The sequence below is a fragment of the Heloderma suspectum genome, chromosome 1 (assembly GCF_057233095.1).
Source record: "Heloderma suspectum isolate Gila_16-S chromosome 1, 16-S_ref, whole genome shotgun sequence".
Taxonomy (NCBI): domain Eukaryota; kingdom Metazoa; phylum Chordata; class Lepidosauria; order Squamata; family Helodermatidae; genus Heloderma; species Heloderma suspectum.
The window spans coordinates 373,340,523-373,366,639 of NC_139458.1; the positions used below are offsets into that span (position 1 = coordinate 373,340,523).

General features: G+C 41.8%; 1 protein-coding gene across 11 annotated transcripts in view; it reads right to left on the reverse strand.

The window, feature by feature from the left end:
• The window catches only part of SMYD3 (SET and MYND domain containing 3), a 551,565-nt gene that overhangs the window by 122,601 nt on the left and 402,847 nt on the right, over positions 1–26,117 (reverse strand). For all 11 annotated transcript variants that reach the window (XM_084828282.1, XM_084828281.1, XM_084828283.1 and 8 more), the window contains 3 exons: positions 22,072–22,139; positions 21,091–21,193; positions 11,549–11,659 (listed from right to left, as the gene is read on the reverse strand). In XM_084828282.1, coding sequence (XP_084684408.1) covers positions 11,549–11,659; positions 21,091–21,193; positions 22,072–22,139 — 282 coding nt within the window. The remainder of the gene's footprint in view (positions 1–11,548; positions 11,660–21,090; positions 21,194–22,071; positions 22,140–26,117) is intronic.

A 26,117-nucleotide genomic window follows, 5' to 3' on the forward strand; every position in this document is an offset into this window, starting at 1 on the left:
GCTTCCCATTCACCCTAATGACTGATGTGTTGGGTTCTTTCATTTGATGGCAGATTTTACATGGACAGAGCTTTGTCGATGGGATGCTCCGTTTCACGAGCTGCTTTTTAAATGTTCAGCACAATGTTGGAGTGGGTAGTCAGGCGCAGGACAGCCTCTGATATAATTTCATGTGACTTATATTCATGTGATCTTGTTTTTGCAGGGAACATCCATGTGGTCCAATGTTCATGGTTCACAAATAGATTAGCTCCTGAGGAGTGTGAAGTTCTGCTTCTTCCCCCCAAAACAGAGGGTCCTTTGCCTTTTAGGGGATTGAGCTGCACATGAGAGAGCAGTGGTCTAGGCTGGCTGACCAGAAGTATGGGATATCAACTCTTTATCATCTAAACCACCCACAGTGATGAGTTTGGTGAGGGCGTTTATTCTCATATCTCTTGATCACAATATGATGTGTATTGACCATCATGTGCCCAGGTGAAATATTGCACATGCCCTGATTGCAGATCACAGATGCCCTGTCTCACTTGCAGGTGGATCATTTCTGAGCTTTAGCTGTGGTGGTGAGGGCCAAGCCAGAGGCCATGTTGGCAGAGCTCTGATACCTTGGAAGAATGAGGCTTAGTAGGCCAAGGAGGAATAATAGTTTTCCAGCACAAGAGCTAGCTGTAAGACGGCAGTTTCAGAGTTCAAGCCTTTAGAGTATGGGAGGAATTGGCTGTCTAGTACCTCCTACCATCTGAACATACACCACAGGCCTCAGGGCAAAGGGCCTAGCAAAGGCTTTTGTTGCTGGATGGTTGTCTGCACTTGCTTTTCATTCAAAAGCAAAGGGATACTCAGTCCAAGGCAGATATTCATATAGAAAAATGGTAGAAGGATGGGCCAGAGGACAACTACAACAACTTGAGAAGTGATGTTCCATCTCTCCAAACCTGTTGCAGACATGTGTTAAAGGTCTAAGTGATTTATGCCATACACAGGATGAGATGCTGCTATTGAAAGCAGTGATGCTGTTAGCATTTCATAACACTTTAAGCCTGGGATGGGCAGACTTCAGGCTTGCAGGATCTACTTTGTTTTTTGGACTAGAACCCTGATATATATCAACAACAGGCAGGCACAAAAGATATACACTTAGAAGTAAAGAATTTTAAGGATAATTTCTTCCTGGAAATTTGTTTTGAGTCCCTGAACTGGAAGGGGCTCACAGTCCTTCCACAAAAAAAATCCAGTCTTGGTTACCTTCATCTGTCCTTCATCTCAGCAGTATAATGGTGGTGGTGGTGGTGGTGGGAATAATTTTGTTGCTGCTGTTGTTAAACAGTTGGGAGTGAGAAATCCTTGCCAATTTACTTCTAATCACCCAGAGACCTACTAGTAGTTCCAGATCTGCCTTCTCCCACCCTTGCTTTAAGGGTAGGTCAGCTAGTAGCAGCATCAAGGGATGATAGATTGGGTAGGGCCTTAGAGAAGAGGGATATCTCCAATCTATTTTATTTCTCAGCCACCCTATAACAAAAACCTCTTCATGGAGATAGAGACAGATGTTACCTAAGAACATAAGGACAAAAAAAGAGCCATGCTGGATCAGACTAAGGGTCCATCTAGTCCTGCACTCTGTTCACACAGTGGCCAACCAGCTGTCAACTGGGAAGTCACAAGCAGGGCATCAGTGCAACAGCATCCTAATGCCCATGTTCTCCAGCAACTGGGTTACATAGGCTCAGTGCTTCTGATACTGGACAAAGCACATAGCCATCAGGACTAGTAGCCATTGATAACATTCTCCTCCAGGAATTTGTCTAACCCCCTTTTAAAGCCATCAAAACTGGTGGCCAAACTACTATATCTTGTGGTAGTGAATTCCATAGCTTAATGATGCGCTGTGTGAAGCAGTACTTCCTTTTATCTCTCCTGAATCTATCACCACTCAGCTTCATGGGATGACCCCAGGTTCTAGTATTATGAGAGAGGGAGAAAAAATGTCTCCCTATCCACATTCTCCACACCATGCATAATTTTGTACACCTCTGTCATGTCTCCCCTTACTCGCCATTTTTTCAAGCTAAACAATCCCAGCTGTTGTAACCTTCACTCACAGGGGAGTTGCTTTAGCCCTTTGGTCATTTTAGTTGCCCTTTTCTACACTTTTTCTGGCTCTACAGTATCTTTTTTTTTTTTGGTGCAGTGACCGGAACTGTACACAGTATACTAAGTGCAGTCGCACCATAGATTTGTATAAGGGCAGTATGATATTGGCAGTTTTATTTTCAATTTCTTTCCTAATTATGCCTAACATGGAGTTTGCCTTTTTTTATAGCAGCCTCACACTGGATCAACGTTTTCATCACGCTGTCTACCAGAGCCCCAAGATCTCTTCTTTGGTCGTTCATTGCTAGCTCAGATCCCATCAGATTATACACGAAGCTGGGTTTTTTTGCCCCAACATGCATCACTTTACACTTGCTTACATTGAACTGCATCTGCCATTTACTTACATTATTCAAAGACAGATCAATCTAGAATGGGTTAAATTATCCAGCTGGCAACATGCAGTGATGTTCTCCTATGTCCAGTGGTAGGCCAGGGAGAAATGGTGAAGGCTTTCCCTTCTGGCAGGCAAACCTAACACCATCAACTTCCAGTCTGAGGCAGTGATTGAAAAAGCACTTAACTTGGCTGGGGGCCCTGTGGGGTTTTTGGGGACACACTCATTCAATACAGGGGTGGCATCAGCAACCATCAACATGGGTCTTAATCATCAGTTAATTCAAAGGATTGGCAGGTGGGGTATCCTGCAATCATATCTCACTCTTCAAATTAGTTAAACTTGGTTCTTGTTTTCTAAAGTTCAGACATTCTCAGCTATATCAATTACAGTCAGCACATGCACTGTCTTGTTTACTACATGTCACAATTTGTTTTACTTTGTCAGGAGTTGGACTGACTAGTGAGCCCAAGTGTGTGCTTGTCTGTGGCTATGATATTCTCTTCTGGGTACAGGAGGCCAGTATAGGCTCACAAATCAAGATCAGTTTGATTGCAAGTATCGAATGGGTTGGGGGGCACGGCGTGGAACCAGCTGCTCCCTGTGCTCCATAATTGGCTTTGCAGTGGCTCCTCACCTCAAGTTACACTGATCCATCTGGGAGAGAATGACTTGGGAAACTGAAAAAGCAAGTCTATTTGTGTTCAAGCACGAGCAGAGTTTACTGCAATTCAGTGTGATATTCCAGGGGTGGTAAAAATCATCTGGTCATGCATGCTATAGCATAGAGTCTGGGCATTTGGTTGTTGTTGTTTATTCGGTCAGTCGCTTCCGACTCTTCGTGACTTCATGGACCAGCCCACGCCAGAGCTTCTTGTCGGCCGTCGCCAGCCCCAGCTCCCCCAAGGTCGAGTCCGTCACCCCAGAATATCATCCATCCACCTTGCCCTTGGTTGGCCCCTCTTCCTTTTGCCTTCCACTTTCCCTAGCATCAGCATCTTCTCCAGGGTATCCTGTCTTCTCATTATGTGGCCAAAGTACTTCAGTTTTGCCTTTAATATCATTCCCTCAAGTGAGCAGTCTGGCTTTATTTCCTGGAGGATGGACTGGTTTGATCTTCCTGCAGTCCAAGGCACTCATGCATGGGGCCGGGAGAAAGGGGAACAAGTTGCTGAAGTCGTTGTCCTACTACCACAGATCAAACACTGCTTGCCACACCTATATTGGGATGATGATGTACATGAGGGACACAACATTTTTCTGAGGAATGCACCACAGTATACAAAATTGTTTTGCTAAGTGCTGGGTATGGGAAGCTGAGCAAAGACTAGACCACCACAATGGCACATCCAGTGCAGGTCAAGGGGGAAGGGGAGGTGGGAGGACAAATTAGTGAGCACCGGGAGGCACCTTTAGGAGATGAAAGGGAGCATCTTTAATTGATTCAGTGAACCATAAGGGTGGGGACAGAAGCTCCACCTGAGGCCTATCCAACTCACCCACTCAACATTGCAAGATGGTATGGTGGTGAGGTGAACAGAATTTCCTCAGCACAGTTTAAATCGGGAATTCAGAACTTCAGGCCCAGGGGGCAAATCCAGACCACTTGGGGGCCAAACCTGGCTTTCCAAGGTTCCCCAAATGGCCACACCCACTTCCCCTGGCCCCATTCCCTTTTCCCTGACCACCGATTGTTTGGTGGTCTCCCATCTTTTCTGCAGTTCCCCCCCCCCATTCCAAAAGGCAGAATGCCTCCCCTGAGGCGTAGCCACTGGCACTAAGAGCTTTAAGCTAAAATCTGCTGCTAGTTTTGATATTTTGAGACAACAAAATTATATTAATTTCACACTTGTGAAGTAGGCTGCCAGACATTGCAGAATGTGACAGGTAAGGTTTTGTTGTTGTTTTCTTTTTAACATATATGAGTTTATTGATATAGTGGTTCATTATCACCGACAGGAAAAGCAGTTATTCAAGGTATGGATTCTAAAGTGATGTTGATGACTTGCACATTCTGTGAAAGACAACCGTAATTGCCTCTGTGGAGATAACTGCTGTAGAAACAAAGCATTTAATTACTTATCTGAAGACAAAACAAAGTATTCCTTTGCCAGCTTAGAATTTGCATTTCCCCCCTAATGCTATTTATAAGGTAGATTAATAGAGTTCAAGGACTAAAGAAACCTTTGTAATTCTCTAGAATTATTCTTTACTTGCAATACTACAAAACCAAAATGTGAAAATTTCTGACCTACCATTTAACACATAAGATAAGGGGGAAAACATAAAGGAATTACAAAAATATTTTAACACCAGCATTAACCTGGATTTCTAGCTTGACAAATTTAAAGTAAGGGGTTTGACAAAAGATTGGATACAGGATTTGCCTTCCATGAGGAAGGGCTCCGCTTGCAGAAAGCCTCTCTGCCCAATTTTTCGGGAACCCCCTCCCCTCACCACAGCTCACTCCTTTCATCACATTCATCAGGGTTTCCTGACTCACTGACCGGTTTGCACAATCACTGCAGCCCACCATGGTTTATTTAAGCCAGGGTGAATTGTGGTGCATGCCAGCTGGCTTTTGAATATTCAAGCTGCAATCATGGCTTGTTCTGTCATCTGAACCTGGCAAGGGTAGGTTGTTCACATAGTTTAAAAAACCATGCAGAACCCAATACCTTTTTTAGGGCTGTGGGTGGTTTGTTAATCATGCGAACAACCCACCCCGCGCCAGGTTCGGATGACACAACAAGCGGTAGTTGTGGCTTGAATATTCAAAAGCCACCTGGCACACACCGCAACCCACCCTAGTGGCTTGAATATTTAAAATGGCCACTTGTCCACAACCCAGCCCATGATGGCTTAAATAAGCCACGATGGGCTGCTTAATCATGTGAACCTACCCTCTGAATAGCATTTTCAGGGGGAGGGCTGGAGGGGCTGTGCAGATCCAGCATAAATCTGGATCCAACCCACTGTATTTTATGCACAAATGTTACTATTTTTCCACAGTGAGGTTACTTTTTATGGGCATCTCTTGCTGGAGATGCTGCTAAATGTGTCATTTTAGTTTTGTAGCTATCATTGTAATGCTGTTGGTGAGTTGTAATTTTAGTATAAAAGCTAACTGGTGCAAATATTCAGCAGCAATACTTTCACTTAGGAGACTTGATGTTCTTAGAAAGATAAGAAAATATTGTCTTGTATTTCAGAGGGAACAAAACCTGAGTTCAGAGAAAAGACTTGTTCCCACTCTCCTCAGCACAAACCCTGCAATCAGAAAAGGCTATATAAATTACATATTAAGTGTAATTGTATATAAGAATATAAGAAGAGCCATGTTGGATCAGAGCAAGGTTGATCTAGTCCAGCATTCTGTTCATACAGTGGCCAACCAGCTGCCTGTGGGAAACCCACAAGCAGGACATGAGTGTAACAGCACCCTCCTACCCATGTTCCCCAGCAACTGGTGTACATAGGCATGCCCTCTGATACTAGAAGTAGCATATAGCCATCAAGACTAGTAGCCATTGATCACCTTATCCTCCATGTATTTGTCTAATCCCCTTTTTGTTGTTGTTCAGTCATTCAGTCGTGCCCGACTCTTCGTGACCCCATGGACCATAGCACGCCAGGCCTTCCTGTCCTGCGCTCTCTCCCGGAGTGTGCTCAAGTTCATATTCATTGCATCGGTGATGCCATCTAGCCATCTCATCCTCTGCTGTCCCCTTCTCCTTTTGCCTTCAGTCTTTCCCAGCGTCAGGGTCTTTTCCAGAGAGTTTTCTCTTCACATTAGGTGGCCAAAATATTTGAGCTTCAGCTTCAGTATCTGTCCTTCCAATGAGCACTCAGGGTCGATTTCCTTTAGGATTGACTGATTTGACCTCCTTGCAGTCCAGGGGACTCGTAAGAGTCTTCTCCAGCACCACAGTTCGAAAGCATCAATTCTTCGGCGCTCAGCCTTCCTTATAGTCCAGCTCTCACAGCCATACATTACTACTGGGAAAACCATAGCTTTGATTAGACGGACCTTTGTTGGCAAGGTAATGTCTCTGCTTCTTACTATGCTGTCTAGGTTGGCCATAGCTTTCCCCCCAAGGAGCAAGCGTCTTTTAATTTCATGGCTACAGTCTTGGAGCCCAAGAAAGTAAAATCTGTCACTGCTTCCATTTCTTCCCCTTCTATATGCCAGGAAGTGATGGGGCCAGATGCCATGATCTTCGTTTTTTTAATGTTGAGCTTCAAACCAGCTTTTGCACTCTCCTCTTTCACCCTCAACAAGAGGCTCTTGAGATCCTCTTCGCTTTCTGCCACTAGGGTGGTATTGTCTGCATATCGGAGGTTGTTGATAATTCTCCCGGCAATCTTAATTCCGACCTGTGATTCATCCAACCTGGTGTTTCTCATGATGTACTCTGCATATAAGTTAAAATTGGAGGCCATCACTACATCTTGTGGTAGTGAATTTCATAGTTTAACTATGCACTATGTGAAGAAGTACTTCCATTTATCTGTCCTGAATCTCCCACCAATCAGCTTCATGGGATGACCCCATGTTCTAATATTATAAGAGAGGGAAAAAATGTCTCTTTCTCCACTTACTCCATACCATGCATAATTTTGTACACCTCTACCATGTCTTACCTTTTCAGTCCCAGATTGTAACCTTCCCTCATAAGGGAGATCCTCCAGTCCCTTGATAATTTTAGTTGCCTTTTTCTGCACTTTTTCCAACTCTACAATATCCTTTTTTAGGTGCAGTGACCTGAACCGTACACCGCATTCCAAGTGTGGGTCGCACCATAGATTTGTACAAGGGCAGTATGAGCTTGGCAGTTTTGTTTTTAATTCCTTTCCTAAATATACCTAGCATGGAATTTGCATTTTTTCACAGCAGCCATACAACCTTGGGGGAGCTGGGGGTGGTGATGGCCGACAGGAAGCTCTGGCGTGGGCTGGTCCATGAAGTCACAAAGAGTCGGAAGTGACTGACCGAATAAACAACAAATACAACTGGGTCGACATATTCATCAAGCTGTCCACCACAACCCTGATGTCTCTTTCTTGGTCAGTCACTGCTAGTTCAGATCCTATCTGTGCATGCGTGAAGTTGGGATTTTTTTGCCCCGACATGCATCACTTTACATTTGCTTACATTGAACTGCATTTGACACTTTGATGCCCAGTTTGGAGAGGTCCTTTCGGAGCTCTTCACAATCCTTTTTTGTATGAAGCACCCTAAATAATTTGGTGTCAGCAGCAAACTTGGTCACCTCACTGCTCACTCCTAATTCCAGATCATTTATGATCAAGTTGAAAAGCTATTTAGGAACTGTGCACTGCTTATTGGATCACCACTTGTTTTCACCACTTGTTTTCAGTTCATTGGCAGTAACTGCAACACTCCCAAAAAGTTGTGAATCAGTAAGGTTGCCACCTTATGCTTACTCACCTGGGAGAAACCCCCTTGAACCTAGTGGGAATTACTTCATAGGATATTGCTGCTGAAGTGGCTAATGGCTACAGCTAAATAAGCCCTAATGCTCCAAGGTTAATTATTTTTAGCCAAATAATTTTATTTAGAGATACTCAAACAATATCGTTCTGCAGTACACTTTGTGCAAATTTGGGTCTAAACCTCTTTCACAAGATGCCTTTGATAGAACTTACAAATGAAACCAATAAAAAGTACTAAAGGGCAACATCAATTCACATATATAATAATCAGAAAACAGCTGTGATAGGAAATTGGTTACAAATTGATTTTTCAGTAGCCACAAGTGTTGACTCACTCATAATACTTTACAGCAAAGGGACTGGTGTGTTTAATTCCAGTCTACCCCAAAGGAGGTGTAGGCAACTAGATGAAGGACTAAAATAAATAAATCATTGTAGGGAAGAGTTCAGGCCCAACATATTGCATACAGAAAAAATAACTGACAGCTTTATGAAATCCATGGCCCATGGAGTAACATTTTGTAAAAAGAAATCAGTGTAATTGTACCAGTACAGCTCCGTAGTTGCACACAGAAGGCAAAACAGAAATGAACACAAAGGGGTTAGGCTTGACCAAAATATTGTCAAGGAAAAAATCTGCCTGGAAAAGCCACAGGCTATAGCATTTCACCAGGAGTTCCTGCATGTTATCAATATGTTTTGGTTGAGCTAATTCATGATATAGAAATACATTCAGGGAGATAAGTAGAGAGCACCCTTAATTACCAAGAAAATGTAGACTAGTTGAGATTAGATCTTGTCTGAGGCTCTCAGCCAAAAACCGTATTGGACATGTGGCCCTTAATATCCTCTTGATAAAGTAGCATTATAAAAGCCGGCAAAATATTTTGCAGTAGCATAGACCCCTGGGGAATTTATCACTAGACAAATATAATTTTCCTTTGTAAAAAGAGAAGAAAAGCAAGGGGAGACAAACCATAAGCCTTCAAAAAGAAAGGCTGTAGGAAGAATTAGAGGATTGTTTATTTTCATTATTTGAAAGCGTACCCGGTGAGACTTAAACATTAGTAAGTGTAATTCAAGTAATTTCAAGGACTGGGTTTCCAACTGTGTAGATCTTATTTCTTCATTTGATAAAGAGGAAATAACAGCCTTTATAATTTAGTGTACTCCACCACATTCTTGCCCCTTCAATCTTGGGGCATATTTCTGCCAAAATTCCAGGGTGTCCAGCAGAATTAGTACTCTTTAAACCTTTTCAGATGCCTCTGAGCCCTTCATACGCAAGTGTCTAGAGTCTGCATGCCCAAACCCCTAGATCTGACCCTGAATGCCATTTTAGATGGAACTTGGTGTAAACCTAGGAAAGATCTCTCCAAAAATCTATCACCTACCAAAAGCTATCACTATAACTGAATGTGTCAACCTCAGAAGTGGGGGACTTGTGAACTTTTGAGGATTAAGAAATTCAAACATAAAGCGTCTGAAATGTGCATACTACTCAGCCAGTACCAATGTACCCAATTCATAGCTTAAGCATATATTTAGATGTGTCAATAAATCTACCATGATCCTTTTTCTTTTAAGTACTGGCTTTTGTCCGTTTTGACATGGCATGATTATAGGGACATTACTTAATTTTTACTCCCTTCTTACTCCAATGGTAGATTCAGAGGCAATTCAGAGTGTAGCTCTTATGCTGTGCATGCACAGTGGCTTTTCAGCCTCCCCTTCCAGTGATAGTTTAGAGATGGTTGAAAAATCTGTTTGGTTTGCACTTCAATGCAAACTTACCAAATTTGCACTTCCTGGACCTGAACATAAAAGTTGGAAGTTGAAATTTGTACTTTTCCAAAGTTTGTAGTGCAGTCACACAAAAAAATGCATACATTTGGAAACATGCATACAAACAATCTGTGTATTTGGAAAATATGCATAAAGACGTTTTATTCAATGGAAAATTTGCTAGGCAAAAATGTATATGTTGGGAAAATATGTACAAAAATGCATACATTTTGAAAAATGTGCATGAAAACCTGTACAAATTTTCATGCAGTCTAAAAAAAATTGCAATCCAGTGCAGAAACAGGATGGAATAAACTTAGCAGTGGAAAAATGAGAACCTGAGTGAAATCAAGTGTGACAGATTCACCCATCTCTACTCCTGTCCCATCTTAGGCTCCTAAGGTTGAGGGGTTCTTTGGAGCAATTCCCCATGAAATATCATCAACATCTGTTTACTTCTATGTGGCTATTGCACAAAAATGTGCCCAAAGCTGCTCACAACATATCAAATGTACAATAAATGTAACAATTAAAAAACACACAATTGGAACAATTACAAATAACCATAGTGTCACTAGGTAAATGCATATTAAAATACTAATCAATCCATTCAATATTGAATAAAGCAATGCAAATAAACTGACTGGATGTGCCTGATCTCGTCTGATCTCAGAAGCTAGGCAGGGTCAGCCCTGGTTAGTACTTGGATGGGAGACCACCTGGGTATCAGGCTTCCTGCACTGAGCAGGGGGTTGGACTCAATGGTCTTGTAGGCCCCCTGCAACCCTATGATTCTATTTATTTATTTATTTATTTAATTTCTATACCGCCGAATAGCCGAAGCTCTGTGGGCGGTTCACAAAAATTAAAACCAAACACACAATAAAACAATTTAAAATATACAGAACATTAAAACCACAATATAACAATACAACCACAATAAAATCTAGCAGCAGTGCAGGAGTTTAAAATACAGATTTAAAACAGCAAAGATAAAAATTTAGAAAGCTAACATGCTAAAATGCCTGGGAAAATAAAAAGGTCTTCACCTGGCGCCGAAAGGAATACAATGTAGGCGCCAGGCGAACCTCACTAGGGAGCTCATTCCAGAGCTGGGGTGCCACAGCAGAAAAAGCCCTCCTCCTAGTAGCCACCCGCCTCACTTCCTTTGGCAGGGGCTCATGGAGAAGGGCCGCTGATGATGATCTTAAGGTCCGGGCAGGCACATATGGGAGGAGGCGATCCTTCAGGTAACCTGGCCCCAAGCCATTAAGGGCTTTGAATGTTAACACCAGCACTTTGAATCGGGCCCGGAAATGGACTGGCAGCCAGTGCAGCTGGAAAAGTACTGGTGTAATATGAACTCGCAGGCCAGTCCCTATTAACAATCTTGCTGCCCTATTTTGGACCAGCTGAAGTTTCCGGACCGTTTTCAAAGGCAGCCCCACGTATAACGCATTGCAGTAATCCAGTCATAGTAATTCTATGATCTAATCCATCATGTGAAGGGATCATTGGGGAGGAGTGTTCAGATATATGCACATGTACTACACAAACACAAACACAAATGTGTTCTACATGTGACCAGGTCTCTCTGGACCCCAGCTCCTGTATTTTTATGAGCAAGCAAGTTGGGTCAGTATCAGTTTTTTTGCCTTTCCTACTCTTTTTTCATACACATGTGTCTTTTGTAAGAACATAAGCAGATATGAGGGCAAGGAACATTTACACTTAGATTCTGATTGTACCAGGAGCAAAGACTGAAACTACAAGTCTTGGCACATATTACACAGTCTAGAGATGGGCTTAACTAACCTTGTTTCGTGTACGGCACATAAGGCAGTCACATTCAAAACAATATTGACGCTTCAACTGTTGCTGACGTTCAGGAGAGGGCATCATTGTTTCAACATAGCTGATGGTGAGCTGCACCCAACAAAGAATAGGAAAGTATTTTGACAAAAACTGCAAAATACATACAGTACATTAAACATTGGAGAGCACTGAATGTAAAGTAATGTACAGTCATCGATTAATGACAACAGCTCACACTTTCCTCAATGCAGCACTAGAAAACAGACCATGTTATTTCTTTTACCACTCTTCAGCCAATACAGAACATTTTAAACAGCGTTCTGAATTTACTCAGAGAAACAAAGTAAAGGAATGCTTTTGTACAATGACTGGGACACGTAATAACCGAAGCCCTAATTACCAATGCAACACTGTTGATGTCAGGGCAAGTCAGGAGAATGAAAGCTAGCCTCAGTTAAGTTATGGCCATAGAAAGGTCAAGAAGCACCTCAAAAGGTGTGGAGAGAATGAGACTGTAGAGTGGACAAGTGTTTGATTAGGACAAGGGGGTTGTCTCCATCGTCAATTTGCTGTGAGCTGGCTCCATTTCAAGGTTGTTCAGGGCACATGACATCATGGCCATCCTGCAGCCACCCTGGAGCTTTTCGTGAAAAAAACAGATTTCCTGAGACTACTTTAAGTCCAATTATTTTCCTTAAGTCAGGTTCTCCGTGGTATAGTTGTTGTGTGCCCTGCATTTATCTCAGGTATGCTAGCCCTACCCAGGGGTGTGCCTTTTACCATGACCCCGGTCAAGGGGTGTCTGATATCCCTGTGTTTCCCACCCCATGTTCTGAAAATTACAGACAGCCTACAGTTGTCCCTAAGTAAGAAACCAGCAACGTTTCAGAAGGATAGGTGCAACAGTTCATGTGGAAGGGGAGTTCTCCAGTTTGGGGGAGGCAGTGATTTGCTTTCCCTTCCATTCACCCCTTCCTCAATAGTTTTTGGGTAAATTTGTATGAAAATGTACAGGTCATTAGAGGTGTCCCCCAGGCAAGAAACCTGCAAAGTGTCTGAAGGATATACATGCATGAAAATTTAGAATCACTGGAATTTCTTTACATTTCACCAATGTTAGCAGCAGGGGAACATGGATGGGAAGGTGCTATTGCACTCTTGTCCTGCTTGTGGCTTTCCTATGGGCATCTGGTTGGCCGCTGTGTGAACAGAATGCTGGACTAGATGAACCTTGGTCTGATGCAGCATGGCTCTTCTTAAGTTCTTAAATAGAGAGTGCCTCTGAGCATGTGCAGAATGTTTTTCTTTCACCACTGAGCACTTACATTCTCCCCCTACCAATTCTATTCTCCTCCATGCAACCATCCCTCCTCATCCTACCATCCTCTAGCAACTCTTCAGAAGAACAGATGTCTTGTTTTGTGCAACTGCTCTCTACCTCCTCCTTGTTATGCACAAGCTCTCATTGTATCTTCCTCCCCATAATTCATTTGTGCCAAGACTTCACCAGGATTCAGCTAATGAGTCTGTTTTCAAAACGAGGGCTAAGTTATGGAGAAACTCTGAGCATGCACTAAGTGCCTTTCCCTCACCACTGAAGCTGGAGTTCGTGCAACCCCCCCCCCAAACCCACAAATGACAAAACATGCATAGGACTGAGCTGAAATGGTAGTCAATTCATTAGACAGAATTGGGTAGGCACTGAATTAAGCCTGCAGTACCATGCTCACAACTCAGGACCTATTTCTGAGTAAACATGCAGAACTTCAAGGTGCAAACCTCCCTGCAAAAGTAACTTGTGCTGGAATCCTATGCACACTTTCCTGAGGGTAAGCCTCATTAAACATAATGGGGCTTCTGAGTAGGCATACATTGTTGTTGTTGTTCAGTCGTTCAGTCGTGTCTGACTCTTCGTGACCCCATGGACCATAGCACGCCAGGCCTTCCTGTCCTGCGCACTCTCCCGGAGTGTGCTCAGGTTCATATTCATTGCATCGGTGATGCTATCTAGCCATCTCATCCTCTGCCGTCTCCTTCTCCTTTTGCCTTCAGTCTTTCCCAGCGTCAGGGTCTTTTCCAGAGAGTTTTCTCTTCGCATTAGGTGGCCAAAATACTGGAGCTTCACCTTCAGTATCTGTCATTCCAATGAGCACTCAGGGTTGATTTCCTTTAGGATGGACTGATTGGACCTCCTTGCAGTCCAGGGGACTCGTAAGAGTCTTCTCCAGCACCACAGTTCGAAAGCATCAATTCTTCGGCGCTCAGCCTTCCGTATAGTCCAGCTCTCACAGCCATACATTACTACTGGGAAAACCATAGCTTTGATTAGACGGACCTTTGTTGGCAAGGTGATGTCTCTGCTTCTTACTATGCTGTCTAGGTTGGCCATAGCTTTCCTCCCAAGGAGCAAGCGTCTTTTAATTTCATGGCTACAGTCACCGTCTGCGGTGATCTTGGAGCCCAAGAAAGTAAAATCTGTCACTGCTTCCATTTCTTCCCCTTCTATATGCCAGGAAGTGATAGGGCCAGATGCCATGATCTTAGTTTTTTTAATGTTGAGTTTCAAACCAGCGTTTGCACTCTCCTCTTTCACCCTCAACAAGAGGCTCTTTAGATCCTCTTCACTTTCTGCCATTAGGGTGGTATCGTCTGCATATCGGAGGTTGTTGATAATTCTCCCGGCAATCTTAATTCCGACCTGTGATTCATCCAACCCGGCATTTCTCATGATGTACTCTGCATATAAGTTAAATAAGCAGGGCGACAATATACAGCCTTGTCGTACTCTTTTCCCAATTTTGAACCGCTCGGTTGTTCCATGTCCGGTTCTTACTGTTGCTTCTTGTCCCTCGTACAGGTTTCTCAGGAGACAGGTAAGGTGGTCTGGTACTCCCATCACTTTAAGAATTTGCTACAATTTGTTGTGATCCACACAATCAAAGGCTTTAGCGTAGTCAATGAAGCAGAAATAAACGTTTTTCTGGAATTCTCTTGCTCTCCATGATGCAGCGAATGTTGGCGAATGTTGGCATACATAGGCTTGTATAAATGAACAGCATTTATCTCCCCTCCACTTAAAAAAGAAACCCCAAACTCCTATTTTTTATTAAAGCTTTCTGTTCATAGGAACATAGGAAGCTGCCTTGCCGAGTCAGACCTTGGGTCCATCTAGCCCAGTACTGTTGACACTGACTGGCAGCAGCGGCTCTCCAGGGTTTCAGGCAGGATTCTTTCCTAGGCCTACCTGGAGATGCTGGGGATTGAACCCGGGACCTTCTGCATGCCAAGCATGTGCTCCACCTCTGAGCTACAGCCCTTCCTATTGCTGTGTAATGGCAACTGACAAACAAAACAGCCCCCGATTTGTTTCTCTGCAACCATTCTTCTCAAAGACTTGAGTGAGGAGAGGGAGAAAAACCAGCCTTCTTGTCTGTTTGTATAAAGTCAAATACCGTTCAGAACTTCTCTTGCCGCCAAAAAGAATTATCTTTAAGAATTCCCCAAGATATGCTCTGGGTGGAATAAAGAAGAGAAAGAAAGAAAAAACAGGATAGGGGAGGGGAGGGGAGGGAAGAAGAAAAGAAGAATGATGATTGGAAATGCAGGGGGGGAGGCAGAGAGAATTCCCTAAGCCAAGTGGCTCCTTTCAGAGAGGTAGTACTTCAGAGGAATTTAGTAGGCTGAGCAGGGTTTGCAAGGATTGCACATACTTAAATTAACTTTATGAGGTGAGGTGGTAGAGGGCTTTTTCTAGCTTTTTTAAAACTGTAAAACCTGTTTAAAAGCCTTAGCAGTTCCTTGATCATGATGCCACATAGTCCTAACCCTCCCTTTGGGATAATTGGAGTTCTACAGCTATTTAGGAGAAATTAAAGTGGAGGGGGAGAAAGACGTCTGTGGAGGGTGATTGGATCCTTTGCTGTACTGAAGCTACTAAACTTCTGCAGAAGCCAAAGGTTCCACTTTGGGGCAGTAAAAGCAGGTGCTGTGTGAAATACCAGTATTTCACATGGTGCTCTTTCTTCCCTTCCTTCTCACTCTTCAAAATTTCATTGCCGGCACCTCCCAACAGTGGGCATGTAAGAGCAGAAAAGAAAAGTAGGGGGAGAGAAGTTTTTTGCACCTCAGAAAACAACAACCCTACACTAGAGATTAGGGATAGTGACCTCCTAACGATCACCTTAAACACCTTCTGATTAGGATCCCTAGTCTCCTGGGTGACTTGACAGTTTTTGTTTTAGACTTTGAGAAAAGGAAACTTTACGCATGGCTAGTGCAAAAGCCACTGGACCTAACTGTCTGAAATTTGGTAAGTTCAGTCAGCTCCATAGGGCCTGGTAGGTCTGCAAATTCCATGAATTTATGTGGAAACACAAAGAAATTATAGCTCTTTACTTTGACAGATTTTCTTGGAAAAAGCAAATTTTACCTGTGGCTAGCACAAAAGCCACTAGGCCTAACTGTCTGAAATTTGGCAGGCTCAGTCAGCTCTATGGGGGGCTGCCAGGTCCCCAAATTCCATGCATGCATGTGGAAGCACAAGAAAATTATAGCTCTTTGCTTTGACAGGGTTTCTTGAAAATAGCAATTTTACCTGTGACTAGCACAAAAGCCACTGGACCTAACTGCCTGACATTTGGCATGTTTAATCAGCTCCATGGGGGCTACCAAGCCTCCAAATATCATGTATCTATCATACAAACTAAAAAAGGTTATGGCCGTTTTTGTTCTCCAATGCAAGTCAATGGGAAAATGTAAAAAAAAAAAAAAAAAGGCGATTAGGACAGCTCAAAAGATCCGGGGCACGGCTCAAGAAAGATCCAGGGCCTGTGCCCAGGTGCGCCCTCCTCTAGCGATGCCCCTGGTACAAACCTGAAACTGTGAATTATGGTTTATTCACAATCCAGCTTCATAAATCAACATTTAAAGTTTGCTTGTTTCAGTAAACGATAGTTTAGATAAGCCAACTTGTTGCCTTCCAGATGGTTTGGACTACAATTCCCAGCATTCATAACTATTGATCAAGCTGGCTGGGGCTAATGGGGCACCAGGGTGGAGAAGGCTGATTTAGGTTAACTACAGATTGTCTGGGATCAAACAATAAACTGCAGTTACTTGAAAACAGAAGTGAAAATTTTCAGTCTCCTCTTTCCAACTAAGCTACAGGAATAGAGGGGAGGAGGGAACACCAGTCGGAGTCTCCTTCACATATTGATAAAACCATACGTTATTGTTACACCTGAATTCAGCCAGAGCCAAGGCTGCTTAACCACTTAAAACACACAATCATTGTGCGTAATTAGTCATAATGTTGGTTATCCTACTCACTCAGAGATTATTTTGGTATGATTTTAACCTGTACTAGTGATTTGTGGCTATGGATCAAAGGGGTAGCAGTTATTCTAGGAGAATGAATCTGGAATAAAAGTTTTTGATGGTGTGAATACATCGTTACGCTCGTTTCATCCATCAGTGTTCCCATAAAACATCTTGAGATCCCTGGATACATCATGGATTTGTAAAATGTTCGTTATTCACAGCGTTGCTGATAAAGGAATCTCTACTTTTAGAAAGTACAATTTGCTCAGGCCCAGCTTCAGGTTTCTTTCTCTCTCTCTTTTTTTAATCACTAGCATTTTTCCTGTTAGAGGAGGGTTAATCAAAGGTGGTTCAATGGTGAACCTACTGTGCGAGACTGTCAACTCTGATAACTCAAGAAGAGAATTAATTTAAAGATATGAAATGTGACAAGCATTAGTTAATAGGTTTTAATTCAGTACAGATCGGTTTGAAATACCTGAGCCTCATACTCTAGTTATAATGTGAATAGTATATGCTGAAGATTTATAGAGTACACAGAATTAGACAGTCACCCCAAGGGACCAGCAAAATTGGACTTAACAGAGCCAACATTGAATGGCAAATCAAATGTAAGTGGAACATTCAGAGACTGCTTAACATAGAATTACTGAGTATTTAGAATAGGATCCAACTAGTATTTCTTTTTTTTTTCTTTTTTCAAATGTAGCATTAAGTTCAATTTATTCCTGAATGAATTACAGTGGTCTGAGGGCAAACTATTCATGCTTCTTAGTTTTCCTTCCCAGCGTTATATTTTTGCCTCATTTTTGTCTTTCTAAAACACAGAAAGAGTTAAAAAAAATCTGGAGCCTGACACTGAAAAAAGCCAGAAAAATTGAAACTGAAGCTGCCACTACAGCAAAGACTAAGGTGTTATAATTGCTTCTGAGTGACTAAGACCAGATTTGAGACTCATGTAGCCTCGTAATTAGAAACAGACAGACTGTCGAATAACCACAGCTGACTTCTATCATGGATTCCTTCTTTCTTATATTAGTCCCAGTTATGATCTCTCATTCATATATATGTGTACATATATATATATAGGCTAGCAAGAAGTCATATATATGGGCCAGTATGGAGTCCTACTGCTTCTTCACAGAATGAGGACAGAGAAACTTGTCTTCCTGCCTTTGCTTGTTCCACCTTCAGTTGTCCTACTGTGGCTACCAGGAGATTCCCAATAATGTAACAAAGTGGGGGGTTCCATTGGTTGGAACAATAGAAGATCATCAGAAAAAAAGGAGTGGAATTAATAGATTTTCCACCATCAGGTTTTGACCTTGACCATACAGATTTGGATAATTAACCGTCAAAGCCCCCGGGTTTCAAACATTTGCCCAGGCATGGTCTGAAGGCACATGAGACGGCTACCCGGCTGAAGCTAAGCAGGTCTGGGTCTGGTCAGTGCTTGGAGGGGAGACTACCTGGGAACCACATGTAGCCACCTTGGGTTCCATGATGGAATAAAGGTGGGATATAAATGAAATAAACAAACAAACAAATTAATAAATATCTGCCAAGGATTGGATTTACAGATACTTGGCAAGTCTATGAATAAGAACAGAACAGCAGAGAAGGGCATTTCCTAGTACTACCAGGTCTTACAGTAATTTCTTACAGTAGAAGTATGGGTTGTCATGTAGTTCCAAATGAATTTTAATCCAGGCACAGCTTGGGTATTCTGGATCCCTGAACATGAGAACTCCAGGTTCCCTACTCATGTTGCAATTTACAGGGAGGGAGTACCACACATTAATGGCCCCAGGCCAGCATTAATACTTTTCAGGGAATGAGGGTGTAATGATAATCGGTACGAAAGAGTTCTGTAACTGGGTACATGGAAGGAATCCGTTCTAGAAAATACTAGAACACAATTGAAATCTAGGGCAACAGCCATTTTGAGATAAGCCGTACTATGCACAGTGTTAAGTAAAGTTTGTTCTACACGTCAGCCTCCTGGGCCATCATTTTATAATGTTTGAAGCAGTAAATATTATAATAACTGAGAATCACAAATTATTTTGCCTGTTACCTAACTAGCCAACCTCTTGTATACTGTTCCAGTTAATCCATTAATCCTCCCCACAAACACCCTGGCAATGATAGGACATTCTTTAAGGGCACAATCCTATGCATGTTTAGACAGAGAAAAGGCCTACAACTCCCAGCATTGCTGGGAATTGTAGGCCTTTTCTCTGTCTAAACATGCATAGGATTGCGCCCGAAAGGTAGTTTTCTTCCATATTATTCTGACAAGCTTACATTCTCCTTATTGTTGCCAAAGTTGCCATTAGTGATTTCAGTTACTTTTAATCGGTTTTATAAATCCTTGGATCAATTAAACTTTTATATAACTCCATTTTTCTTCTCTGATACGGAAAAGGGCATATAGCCACACACAACTTACACAGCCATCCAGTCAGGATCAGAGTGTATAGTCTTTTAGAGGGATCCTAAGAAAAAGTTGATGTGCTTAAATTTATGCAACTTTGATCAAACTCTGATCTGAATAACAATGATAAACTGTAAACTACACTGCTCAAAACTGCTGAAAATACAACAACAGCCAGGAGTTTTACTTCAGCCAGATGGAAAATCTTACAGTGAAATTCTGTGTATCTTTCTTCAGAATTAAGCCCACTGAGTTCAATTAGACTTAGTCCGAGGTAAGTGTCTATAGAACTACAGCCTGAGGGCACAATTCTATGCATGTTTAGACAGAAAAAAGTCCTACAACTCCCAGCATGCCCCAGACAGCCAGGCTTGTGGGAAATACTGCAGCAGTGAAATATTTTTAAATTTCATTCATTTGTTCAAATAATTATGCTGTGGGATATTTTTGACTAATCACACAAACTGAATATCAGAAATGCTACTATGTTTTAATACTGAATGCAGCAAGGGATTCTTTAAAAGAGTAATAGCCCTATCCTAGGCTTAAAAGCCCTTGTATTGAGCCTAGACTAAGTTTGTGGAACTTAGGTCTCACTGAAATTAATATGAAATGTTAGTTCTAAGTTAAGTCCTACTGATTGTAATGGGGGACTACATGTAACTAACTTGGTCTGGTCTAACCCCCGATGTTTATTTTCAGTGCAGCGTATACTAAAAAGTCAGTCACACTGTTTATGAGACTTACTCCCAAGTAGGTGTGTGCAAGATATCAACTTCCCACCACTGTGTGAGATGTTTTAATGTACAACACAAGTCCCTACTGTAACATCCTTACAATATAAGGGGAGAGGCACAACAAGAAAAAAGACTGGGGTTCAGATTTTGTTGGAAGAAATAACGTTTGAAATCCAGTTAAGTAGTTCCATGAATATGAACTTGAGCACGCTCCGGGAGAGAGCGCAGGACAGGAAGGCCTGGCGTGCTATGGTCCATGGGGTCACGAAGAGTCGGACACGACTGAACGACTGAACAACAACAAAGTTCCATTGATAAGGGAGGAAGAAAGCTCCATTGCATGCACAGCAACATTGAATTCCACCAAAAAAATACATTAAAATTGCACATACACTTCGCTGGGATCCAGTATTAGATAGTAAGAGCTGGAGGTAAAGAGAAGTCTTTACTTTATTCCATGAATTCAACATCATACTATACTTTCCTGGTAGCAGTCTTCTGAGGGCAAGTATTAGATATGTCACATTTGAAAAAAGGAAACAGTATGAAGAATTTCTCTGATAAAGAATGCATATCATTTTGGAAGGGCAGTTCTCCAAGTCATTTTTAGTAAAACCAACACGGAAACAACCTGTGCCTTGTTACTTTCCTTGCCAATGAAAGGTTTACTGCTTCAGCATGGTTTCAGTCTGACAAATGCTTATTGTTGCAATGATTTAGTGAATACTGCATTCCGCCCAGAAGTATCATAAGTGTTTTTATCAGGGTAAAGGCACTCAAATACAAACAAAATGAAGTGCCTAGAGGAGGAATGGAGGGAGAAGAATTCATCAAGGCTGCCAGTGATTTATGAGAGGCTATGATTATAGGGCCCAGACAGTGTGAAAAGAAGATTCCCTTTATCATCTTCTTCCTGATAGCTATGTGATAGGAAGTAGCATCAATATATCATCAAAGTGTTAAAACAGGTGGCCCTCCAGTCTGGAAGTTATTTAAGGAGATGCAACTGCTCCAGGTGTCTGTGATGGAAGAGAGAACAAGTTAATTACCTCTTCACCCATCTGAATCTCCCGGATGGAGCGAAGGTGAAGCTGGGGACCCTCGAAGACTATCACACAGTTGGGATCACAACTGTTGTTCAGCAAAGACATGCTAAGGAAGGAAAACAAAGTCAATTTAAGAAAAAGGGTTGAGAAGCAGATAGGAACATAGGAAGCTGCTTTATGCTGAGTCAGACCATTGATGGATCCAGGCCAGCATCATCTAATCTGATTGGCAATCACTCTCCAAGGACTCAGGCAGAGGTCCTTCCCTGCACTTGCTCCCTGCTCCATCACATGGGAGGTGTCAGGGGTTGAACAGGGGATTTTCTGCATGCAAAGCCTGTACTCTAACAATGAGGTAAGGCCAGCATTCAGTTATGTGTATCCCAACCTGCAGTCTGAAGTGGGACAGTCTGGATACCGGGTTTACCACTTCAACCCACTCTGCATTTCACACAGGTTTGATAATCCTATGGTAGATCTGTGATTAGTGATGAGAGAACTCCCATCAGCTGGCTTTGGAATCAGGATTGGCAAACGGAACTTTTTCCTCCTCCATTCCCCAAAAATAGGTTGTGATTTTTTTCTGAGTCTGATTCTGAAATTCAGATCCTGCTATACTCTCTGATATAATTGGGACGTTAGCAGGGTCTTAATGCCTTCCCTCAACTCCCCTCTGGTGAGTTCCTGTATCATTATTTGCTGCTCCCATCCTTTCTCACTTACCTGGTGGCAGCAGTAATAAGGAAGTCACAGAATATACTGCCATTTGCTCAACCTATCATGAATGGGGGGGGGGGCGCAGATTGTCAGTGTTCCATATTCTTGCAAGTGGTTTTCATATCTGCATTTCTTGATGTGTTACAGTGCCTGCTATTTCAGCAGCCTGTGTGTGTGTGTGTGTGAGGGAGAGAGGGAGGGAGGGAGAGATGCGCACAACTAGAGTCATGGAAGTTTTGCTTGTGAAATAAGAAATGTCCACAGTACCTGGGATAAAGGCCAACACCAACATCCTGCATTTCTCCATTGCTAATGCTGAAACAGTTACAGGTCACCTGTAAAAACAAGGTTAAAATGCATGATTAGGATTACTAGAGTCATTTAGAAACTTCATATCCAAGTGAAAGAAATTTTTAAAATAGAAGGCAGCAACCACTGGGTAAATAGAGTAGGGATATTCAACCCCAACACAGAGATACCCTTTCATATTACGGCATATAAATCTGGGACACAGCCTCAACAAAAAATGATGCCAATTAGGAGCAGAAATGCTAGTGTCCTTTAAGAGGTTGCAAGGATGCAAGTTTAAATATATGCTGAAATCCCACTTTCCAGACCTGAAGAAAAAAAATAGACAAACAGTTTCATCCTATGGGTGACTGCAAAGTTACATTAATCATAAACTGAAACACAAAATCTGTCTACAGAGTAATTTCACAGGCCTTGACAGCAAAGTTAATTTAAATGAATATCTATATATACAGCAATAAAATGCCCTTTTAAAATCACGCATTAATTAGTCTGTTATTTATTTAACCCATTCAAACCTTTCTAATCATTTTCTAAAATCATACATCTTAATTATTTCTCTGCTGCTGCTATTGAAAACATAATTCCAGACAACACTTATGAGCTGGACTAGTCCACAGCGATTATATCGGTTGCAAAAATATTGACTTTGCTTTTCAGTTCAGAAAAGAATGAATATCCCTTTTGAGGTAGGAGAAAAAAATGTCAGTTCCTCTGAAACACCATTCTGTCTAAATGGTTTACAACCCAGTCCTATAGGTCTATGTGGCTGCAGCACTGCAAGATCATCTGTGCCAACAGTTAGAAGGATGACTAAAGAAGTGTCCTATATGTCTACTGTTGGTCATCACCATATCTTTGATGAACTGCAGCCTAAGACTCTACTGCTTTGGAAGGGAGTGATTTAATGTGATTTGCACCCATAACATGTATTTGTGTGAAAAAGGGAGTGGAGAAGAAGAAGGCAGTGAAAGGGTTAATAAGCACCTCCATGTCTACCCTGCTATATATCACACTTCCTTGCCAGAGTTCCACGGATTAAGCGTAGGCCCTTCCACACCACTTAGGACAACACCGCTATTAAAATGACTTAACATGGGTGGATAATTCACACTCCAAATCAGCAATGTGATACTCAACTGAATGTGCAATTGCCTGTAAGCTGTTGTACATAGCAAGCTATTTAAGTGGAAGTGTTTGCCATTGTGTTTTTGTTTGTTTTTGCATGGATGGTAGAAATAACTAGGTGGGTAGCTACTATGTAAACAGCTTGTCACAGGGAGAAGAATCCACATGGCTGCATTTCCAAGAAGTTACTATGCTAAATATACGTGTTAAAGCACATACAGTGAATAATAAATGTTAAATGGAGAAAAAATATCAAAAAGTTAATACTCCAACCCCCTGCAGACTAGCATCAACCAGACACAAAAATGAGGTCTTTCATGGTTTCTGAAGGCAAACAAATGAATAATCAGATAACCATGCCAGGTAAGGGTTCCAGAAACACGAAATTTGTGGGGAAAAAAAATCTATCTCTAACTCCCTAAAGATGAAATTTGGGCGCTGTTGGGGAGACCATTTTAACTGCTCTTGATTTTTAAGAAAATGCTTTGGGAGAAGCAATCTGGGGTAACTAAGAATCAAAGCACATAAAGCTTTGCATTTTAAAGTCAACAATATTAACTAGAAACAAGTGTGAAGTGAAGATCACAGACGTAACATGTCATCACTTTTCCATAACAGATTAGCTTCATCCTGCTGTGGCTATTCTTCAGGGATATCCCCATGTAGTCTGCATTACAAGAACTTTAATCTGGAGTTGATAAAGAAAATGTCTGAATCTTTAGGGGAAGGATATGTTAATTAATTCATTTACAGAAGGGATGTCTAGGTACAAAAATCGTTTGTGAATGAACAATGTAAAGCAAATAATCCAACAAAATGTGGGAACTGAAACTATGCTCATAACACAAATCACTGTGGTACGATCACTAGAATTTTTTTTTTTTTTTGATGTGGGAAACCCAGATTTAAGTCTCTGCTCAGGGAACAACTAGGACAAGTTGCAATTTTGCAGCCTTTCATGATTCTACTGAAGCTTTGAGAGCCTTAAGAGTTTAGAACGGAGTTCAGAGGTCCACTATGAGCAAAAGCAGATAAAGATATAGCTATCTCATCTTTCCTCAGTGTGGTACTGTCCAGATGCTATGGGCTAAAACTCTCATCAGCCCCAGCCAGCAAGACTGGTGGGTGGTGGGAGTTGTAGCCAAAAACATCTGAAGGGTACCACAGGGAAAGACTGGTCTCTCTCATGATGGCTGGCCTTTCCTTTCAAGTTTTAAGGCAAGGAAGATAATATTGTATTAATATGCAAGAAGACTAAAGTTAATATTAGAGCTCTTGAAGACAAAGCGTTCTTAAACTTTTCAGAGTTTCCATGCAATTTTTCTCCTCATGGAATCCACAAATCATTAGAGTAGATGTGCAAGTAAGCCACCTATTGAGGGATGCATCAATGGAAATGTTATTAGTGATTAACACCCACTGTGGATAAAGAAAAAGAAACTCTGCTAATTAGAATGGAAGGCATTTCTCTTAGCAGCATTTTTTATCTTGATGCTTCCGTATAGTATGCATCAACTAATGATGGCATTGGCTTTTAAGCCTTTGCTTTTTGCAGTCAGCTGCAGCAGTCTAAAGATGATGATATGCAGCCCTCATCTGTGAGATTCTTTTTTGTGCCCACTAGGAGCTTCCCTGCTGCCAGTTTATCCAATGCTAAGCAATCCAGGGGTGCCAGAAAACAGAAGTTAGCAGATTTAATTTGAAAAAAAAATCCACACAAAGAACAAAGGATGTAAAAAAAAAAACAACCCCACACAACCCACTACTTCACAGTGTCTGTAGAATATGAGGAACTACAAAACTGAAACCTAGTGGAGAAAATGAAGGTTTTATTTCATCTTAAGTTAACATATAGATAAATTCTAAATATATTTCCTTCCACCTAAGGAAATTTCTTTTTCTAGGATACCTAGCTGACCTCCTTCCCCTATAGGCATTCAGCTGATAGTTGAGAACTTCTGAGGAGGCCTTATTGGTCATTCTGCAACCAAAAAAGTATCGGCAGGTAACAGCACAACAGCACATTCTCGGTTGTGGCACCCACCTTCTGTTCATCCACCCATACTTTGTTCAAGAAGCAGAAACTGTGGTGAGCTTTAAATGCCTCTTGAACACATATTTGTTTACACACAGGTGTTCCCTGACTTGTAATGGACAATGACACTGCTCCATTTTATTATTGTTTCTGTTGTTATTTTACATGTGGCTAAGAGGTGTGCAAGACTTTGAAAATGAACCACTCATACAGCATAATGAAAGCCTCCTCCTAAAACTTCAAAAGGGCCATGTCATACCACATGGGGAACAGTTGGTGAAGGGGAGGGAGAGAGAAAACCCTGTTGGGCATGGAATCTTGGCCACCCAGTTCAGTGGATTATAGCCCATATACTTGATTACTACATTGCACCATCTATTTTGTACACATTGGGTTTGACTGTTCACCAAAACCTCTCATTGGCTTCCCTGGAAGATTTACATAGATATCAAGAACAGTAGACAACTGAGAAAAATTATGCTATTGTATCAAAAATGTATTAAGCTAAACTACACATTTCCATCTCTTTTTTTTTCATTAGACACCTAAACTTTGCAAGTGATTAAAGAGCTATTTTATCTTGTTCTCCATTTGTTAAACTTGAAATGTTTATGGTTAGGCTGCTTGTCCGCTCTAATGTGTTATATGCTCACCTGAACAAGAATAATTTGTACTGATGCTATGATGCTGCATGATGCTGCATTATATACCTGATTTATAGAACACTGGATGCAAAATTTACCGTGACCATATATGAGGTATCAGCCCACTAAAGTGCATCCACATCTACAGCAGCATCTCAGTATTGAGAGATCTGAGAACAACCTATAAAACTAGTGCT